The 7,644-nt window shown below is 54.3% G+C and overlaps 1 protein-coding gene across 1 annotated transcript; it reads left to right on the forward strand.

Annotated features, from left to right (window-relative positions):
- Positions 1-920: 920 nt before the first annotated feature.
- Positions 921-5,044, forward strand: SOWAHB (sosondowah ankyrin repeat domain family member B). The gene has a single exon (XM_084881541.1). The coding sequence runs from the start codon at positions 1,061-1,063 to the stop codon at positions 3,500-3,502; it is 2,442 nt and encodes an 813-aa protein (XP_084737667.1). The 5' UTR covers positions 921-1,060; the 3' UTR covers positions 3,503-5,044.
- The last annotated feature ends 2,600 nt before the right edge of the window (positions 5,045-7,644 follow it).

Genomic DNA, 7,644 nt, shown 5'->3' on the forward strand with positions numbered 1-7,644 from the left:
AAAGACAAGCCCAAAAGTCCCTTTGGTTCACAAATGTGAGGGTAAATACAAACGAAGGAACACCTGGCATCCAATCCAATACCTTAACAAGGCATAACCCCTGATCATTTTAGCTGGTGGGATAATGGACTGGCAAACTGATTTTCCTTGCACCTGAATCCGAAGCAATCACAAAGGAAAAGGCAAGGCCGAAACCCCCCTGGAACCTGCACAGGGACCTTCCTTTCAGCACAGACTTGGGTGCGGGCGCCTGGGCTGCCTCTCCTGACGCGGAGAGGTTGTTTGGGATGCAGAGTGAGTCCTCCCCCCGCCACCCCCTCTCCCCGGACCCGCAGGGAACCTGAAATTACCACCCCACCGCCCGGATGAAGAGAGAGAGGCAGGCACCTCTTAGAGAGACCGCGGAATGTGGGTTAATAAGCACCTTCCCCGCCACCCATCGGCTTCAGCCGTGACTTAGGCAGCTCCCGGAGAGGCCAGGGACGGGTCTTCCGTGGCTTTCGTTTCCTGCGTGGCTGAGACCAGGAGGAGAGGCCGGTCCGCTTACCTGCCTGCCTGGCGTCTCCCGGGCCAGGAGCGGTCCGCGGCCAGCGCCCGCGGCTCCCGCCCGCACCCAGGCTCTCTCCCGGGCCGCACGGGCCTGACTCACCGGGCCGGGTGGCACGGGTGGGGAGACCTCAGAGGGCGGAGGGACAGGAGGCGGAGGAGGCGGGCCGGGCCCAGCCCCCAGGGCCAGGCAGGAGGCGTCACCAGGGCGCAGGTGAAACCGACTCCGACCTGCCCGGGGAACGTCCGCTGCTGCCGGGGCTCCCGGCGCCAGAGGCCCTGCAGCCGCCCTCTCCCACCCGGGGGAGAGAGGGCTCGTGCGGGGACTCAGCCGGGGTCGGGAGGGGCTCCTCCCCTGGAGACCCGCGGCCCTTTGGCGCGCTCGGCGTCTGCGGCTGATGGAGACGGTGGCGCCGCCCCGGGTGCAGGTGCCACTGGACAGGCCGAGGTTCGGAGAGCTCGGGGAGGGAGCCAGACGGACACCGGGGGACCCGGGGGCGCCCCGGCAGCAGCGATGGCCCGGGAGCTGAGCCAGGAGGCGCTCCTGGACTTCCTGTGCCAGGCCGGGGGCCGGGTGACCAACGCCGCCTTGCTGAGCCACTTCAAGGGCTTCCTGCGCGACCCCGGCGCGTCCCCCGCGCAGCACCAGCGCCGCCGCGAGCTCTTCAAGGGCTTCGTCAACTCGGTGGCCGCCGTGCGCCAGGACCCCGACGGCACCAAGTGCGTGGTCCTCAAGAAGCGGTACCGGGACCTGCTGGGGGAGGAGGGGCTGCAGCGGCCCCGGGGCCCGCCCGCCGCCGCCGGCCCTGCGGGGGGAGCTGCGGCCCGCGCCCCGCCCCGCGCGCGGCCGCCCGGGCGGCGGCATCGGCCGGAGCAGGAGGAGCAGGAGCAGGAGGAGCAGGAGGAGGAGGAGGAGCCAGCAGGTGCCGCAGCCCCGGCGGCAGCTGATCCAGGTTGCAATGGACTCTCCGCCCGGGAGGCGGCCCGGGGAGGCGGCGGCGGCCGGAGACGCGGCGGCGGCTCCGATCACCGGGCGCCGGTGCCCGCGGTGCCCGCTGCCCAGGTCGGAGCGAGATGCGCGGCGGCGGAGGCGCAGGGCCGCTGCTGCTGGGAATGCCTCCAGAACGGCCTGGAGGGGCTCCCGGGCCAGCCGCCGGCCGGAGGAGCGCTCCCGAACCCCGCCACCGCCACCGCCTCCGTCACCGCCGGGGAGGAGCCGGCGCGGGCTCCCGCTGCCCCCGGTGACCGCGGGGCCCCCGGCCCAGAGCGGGGAGGCGCTCCCGCCGAGTCCGCGCCCGCGCCCGTGACCGTGACCGTGACCGCAGCGCCCCGCTCGCCTCCTGCAACCGTCGAGGCTGCTGGCAGCGCGGCCTCCCCGCCGGCCCTCCGGCCCAGCTCTCCTCCTCCTCCCCCCGGAGACCCGCCGGAGCTGCTGACCCCGGGCGACCTGCACCACCACTCCAAGCAGCAGCGGCGGCAGCTGCAGCAGCAGCAGCAACGCACCCGGGAATGGGTGGCCAGGCACCCCCACACGCCCGAGGCCCGGGACCAGGGCCCCACCAGAGCCTGGTCGGTGCTGTCAGAGAACTTCCCCTTGGAGCTGGGCTTCGGGGTCCCAGAAGCGAAGTCAGCGCCTTCGGACCCTCCTGGTTCCCCTCATTCGCTCTACCCGGCTGTCCCCGAATCCTGCCCCGGGAACCCCCCGTTGGCGGTCTTCCGCAGCATCCGTTCCCAGCTGTCCCTCCAAGAACTGGATGACTTTGTGGACCAGAACAGCCACAGCAGCGAGGAGAGCAGCAGTGGGCCCAAAGAGTCCCCGGGGGGTTCCGAGGAGGGGCTGCCCGGCGGCGCCCTAGGGACCCCAGATTGGAGAGAGCTCAGGAGGTCAGCTGGCGGCCTTGCCCCGAAGGAGGGCGGCTGCACTGGGAGCCCTCCAGGCCTCAGACACAGAGGGGATGGGCACGCCTCTCAGCCGGTGCCAGCTGGGGCCAATGGTCTCGCCGCCCGCCAGCCCCAGGAGCCTTTGCCCTGGCCGGCTCCCAGGTTCAGGAGATCCTTCAGGATGAGCTCTCGGGCGGGGAGAGCCAGATTGTCCTCCTCCGATGAGGAGGGTCTGGAGGAGGACTTGCTGAAAAGGAGTCGGCGCCCACCACGGTCCAGGAGATCCTCCAGGGCAGGAACAACGGCGTCAAGCCCCAGGCTGGATGCTGCGTTGACACCAAGCCCTGCTGACCTGAAGGCTGCTGTTGCTGTGAGGGGTCGGCTACCCAGCGCGTGGGCCCCAGGCAGGCAGGCGCCTGCTGCAGCCTTGGTCCCGCACAGGCCCGAGCACAGGCCATCTGTGGTCCCCCTGGATGCCCGGGAGCACCAGTGGATGGTGAAGCTTGCCACCGGCTCCTGGATTCACGTGCTGGCCTTGCTCTGGGAGGACCCGCAGCTGGCTTTGCACAAGGACTTCCTGACTGGGTACACCGCTCTGCACTGGATCGCCAAGCACGGGGACCTCAGGGCCCTGCAGGACTTCGTGGGCAGTGCCCAGAAGGCAGGGGTTGCCCTCGACGTGAACGTGAAGTCCAGCGGCGGGTACACCCCGCTGCACCTCGCAGCCATCCACGGCCACCAGGGGGTCATGAAGCTGCTGGTGCAAAGGCTGGCTTCCCGGGTGAACGTCCGGGACAGCAGTGGGAAGAAGCCTTGGCAGTATCTGACCAGTAACACCTCCGGGGAGGTATGGCAGCTCCTGGGAGCCCCTCGGGGCAAGCCAATCTTCCCCGTCTTTCCCTTGGTCCGAAGCTCTTCCCCCACCAGGAAGGCCAAGAGCCGAGACGTATCCAGACACGTCACCCGCAAGACTTCCCTCGCGGCGCTTCTCAAAAGTCAGCACAACAAGTGGAAGTTGGCCAACCAGTATGAGAAATTCCCCACTCCGAGGGAAAGAGAGGAGTACAGTGATTGAGGTGGGCCCCTCTCTCCGACACACAGCCACTGCACCTCCATCCTGTAGCAAAGAAAAACTGCTGAGGAACTGGTCAAGAGAGAGACTGAGAGGGATGGCCTACCCAGTATTGACCTGCCTGGGTGTTTTGTCAGCACATTGTGGATCTCAGGGATGATTCAAGCTTCTGACAGCTCACGACCTTGGGCCAGGGAGACCTCTACAAGGGGCAGAGCCCGGTGCTTACAAGCAGCAGGTGTCTTCCTCTTCCTCCCATCTGAGCACAGAAAGCCACATTGTTCTCCCGAGGGGCAGTTACCAGGCCTTGGCCAGAGAGGGAACAGCTGTCTAACAAGAAGGAAGGCACTTCCAGGAATTGACGAGGCTCAAACAGAATCCTCTCTGGCTGTTAGTGCTCTGGCTTCTGTTCATTTGGAGAATGATTTGGCTGAGGGTGGAAAGCTCCAGATTTGAAATCAGATGGCCCCACTTTTCTTTTCTTTTTTTTCATTCTTTAAAAAAATCTTTTTCTTTATTCATTCTTTTTCTCCTCTCTCCCTCCTTCCCTCCCTCCCGTTTTCCCTTCCCCCACACGCTCCGTCCATAACTGCTTTCCTCCCTCTTCCTTTTCCCATTCAAATCAGTGAGATAAATGTATTATCAGAGAGTAGGATTTGATTTAAAGAGATGCCTCAGCTCTGTCCTGGTTTTCCTTTGGAAGCTAATGTATGAAATGATTAGTGCCTCCTTTGGGTTTCTTCTCCATGATCAGAGAAGTTGTTGGGTAAGATCCAGTTATGACTGATATTCAGGCTCTGTTTTTTTTTTTTTGTTTGTTTGTTTTGTTTGTACCTGTAAATCAACCTAAGGGAAACTTTCCAAATGTAAACACTGGTGGCTCATGTGCCTCGTGATTGAAACCAGCTTTCGCGGAAGCTCCCTGTGTTACAGACAGCAGAATTAGCAGTAGCCGTTCTCAGTAGGTTTGAATGGCCAGGGTCCACACTCACAGGGAGGAGAAAAATTATTTCTCTCTGGGGAAACAGTGAGGGTTAAGAGGTAAACGCCTCCCCACCAGGAATTTTCAACGCTGCTAAATATAATTTTATTTGCACTGAACTTGTTGCCAATTGAGATTAAATATTAGCCTGAAGTGCTCTCTCTAACAGGAAGCGCTCCTTTTAATTACTTGTGACAGGCCTGATCTTTGTGGATCCATGAAATGAGACCATCAAGATTTCAGAATATAAATTCAGAGAGGGTTGAAAAAAATGAAATGTCTAAGTGGAAATTGTTAATTTTTTTATGGAAATGTTTTCATGTGCTGTGGAAATGATGCTGTATTTTAAAAGTATTTTTGTATTCTGGTTATCTTCCCCCCTCCCCATTAAAATTAAAATGTTAACAAATCTTTATAACTTATTATATTTGTGCTGATTACTGTTAACTTTCTTCTTTACAAATATGTGTCTCAGTGAATGTCAAGTGTTTTTTGTTTGTAGGTTTACTTTATAATTTGGCTGAAATAAACATATTATATCTCTGTCCTATTATAAACCACATAGGTATAATAAAGAAATCTAAGAGTTGTTTTTTCCAGAGACTTACACAAGGGCTGACACTTTGAGAAATAAAAAAATAAAATAAAATAAAAAAGCCGAAACCAGTTTGGCTCAGTGGATAGAGCGTCAGCCTGCAGACTGAAAGATCCTGGGTTCGATCAGGGGCATGTACCTTGGTTGCGGGCACATCCCCAGTAGGAGGTGAGCAAGAGGCAGCTGATCAATGATTCTCTCTCATTGATGTTTCTAACTCTCTATCCCTCTCTCTTTCTCTCTGTAAAAAATCAATAATATATATATATATATATATATATATATATATATATATATATATATTTTTTTTTTTTTTAAATATGTTTTATTTATTTTTTACAGAGAGAAAGGGAGAGATATAGAGAGCCAGATGAGAGAGAAACATCAACCAGCTGCCTCCCGCACCCCCCCCACAGGGGATGTGCCCACAACTCAGGTACATGCCCCTGACCGGAATCGAACCTGGGACCCCTCAGTCCACAGACCATGCTCTACAACTGAGCCAAACCGGTTTCGGCAATAAAATATATATTTTTTAAAATTTTTTAAAAAATGAGGCCAGCCCTGGCCAGGTGGCTCATTAGTTGGAGCGTCGTTCCGAACACCAAAAGGTTTCAGGCTCCATCCCCTGTCTGGGTGCATTCCGGAGGCAACTGATTAATGTTTCTCACATCAATGTTTCTCTGTCTCTCTTTCTTCCTCTCCCTCTAAAATCAATACAAACATATCATTGCTTGAGGATTTAAAAAAAAAAATTTATAGGAACAACCCTAGTGGAGCCATGGTTAAGAGAGATGAAAATAAAAAAATAAAATAAAAAAGATAAACACCTAATCCAAATACTTAATCAATAGGTGTTTTTCAAGGAAAAACATTGCAAAAATAACTTCTTTTAAAAATCAAAGAATGTTTTTACTTTACCATATTTTTTCACTACTTCAATTTATTCAACAAATACGTTTTGCTTCATGCTGTGGGATTTATAAAGGTGATTGGGAAGTGACCTCTTCCTTCTTGAAATTAAAATCTAACAAGATTTGCTGTTGAGTGATTTATACCCTATCTTGCTCCAAAGGTGTCTTCTAAAGTTGCATTACATTAGATATCACCTTTTAAAATGAGGCAAAGAGATAAAAAATGTGATACCAGTAATGAACACAAAACAATCATAAAGCAAGAAAAAAAAAAAAACTTCAAAGTGTCCTAAGTACAGAACTAAGTGCTGGGGAAATCAGAGAGGGCTTCACTGAGGCCAGGAATCTTTCAGTGAATGATCTGGCTTTCCATAGAAACCAGCTTTGTTGGTTCTACCACATTCTTCACTTCTGCCCCAGTGTGTGATTTGCATAGCACTGGTGTTGGCTGATTGCTTAATGGTTAGAACACCGTCTTGGGTTTCAGCTTGGTTCTCATGAAGATTCAGAGCACTCTGGCCTTTGTCCACATGTCACACTTAGAACTCTGGTCAACTCTCTCACGTGGTCAGCGTGTGTTGGGAGGGTGCAGGCAGAGAAGGGTGTTGAGCACAGAGCTAAAACACACAGATCTGATCAAATCACCCTCTTGCTCATGTTGTGAAGTTCAGGCTAGGAGAGCTGCCAGGCCAAGCACATTTTCCCAGCCTCCTGCCAACCAATGCCTGCCATGACCCCTCACCCCCACCCCGGAAGCCACATCAGCCCACTGGGGGGTACTAGCCTCCCTACCCTCTCACTTTCTGTCTTGGTGCTGAATTCCTTCAGCTTCGAACCCCTTTGGTTATACTCCTGGCGGACTTACTGTTCGTCTTCCAGGGACAGTTCAAATGTCAGCCTCTTTGACGAGTCCAGGGTGAAGACCTGCAAGCCAGAAGAGGTAGAGCTCCTTTATCAGAATTCTCACAGTATTGCACACACATCCCACTTACAGTGTTTGCCATGTAGTATTTTAGCAAATTGAAAGTTTTGTTTTTCCTTAAAAGACTTTGGACATCTGGAGATTAAGAAATATATTTTCAGTTCATCTAAATGTACTAGGTACTTATGGAGCATCTATTACGTGATAAAGACAAGAAGAGCGTGAGGGCGGGGTCACTGAAAAATAATTCCAGAACAGTGAGGTAAGCAGATAGACGTGCGCATCGAGACCGTGAGAATACAAAGACACATTTGTGGAGCATTTTCTCCATACCAGGCTCTATGTTTTTTGCTGAAAATACAACATTCAGTGAGATACACATGTTCGCTGCTCTCACAGCACTTTCGTGGACAGGGCAAGTCAGAAGGGCTTCAAAGGGGCAAGTGGAGAAAGGAGGACAGAATACCCCAGAGGAGAAAGGAGCAGAAGCAAAGCCACTACTCGTGGTTGTGAGGGATGTGGGGCCACTGCTGTGGGGCACAGGGAGGTGGAGTGGAAAGAGGTGAAGACAGACAAGTAATTGAAAACTGGGTTGAAAAAAAAAGACTTCCTTTAGGGTATGTCAATGTTGATACGGCGTTTTCTAGGATGCTGGAATCGTCAGAGCTCCTCCAGAAAGCCTAGCATTATTACAAATATAGATATTTTCCTAAAGTCTCAATTTGAAGACAA

The sequence above is a fragment of the Pipistrellus hanaki genome, assembly GCF_964339955.1.
Source record: "Pipistrellus hanaki genome assembly, chromosome: 1".
Lineage (NCBI taxonomy): Eukaryota > Metazoa > Chordata > Mammalia > Chiroptera > Vespertilionidae > Pipistrellus > Pipistrellus hanaki.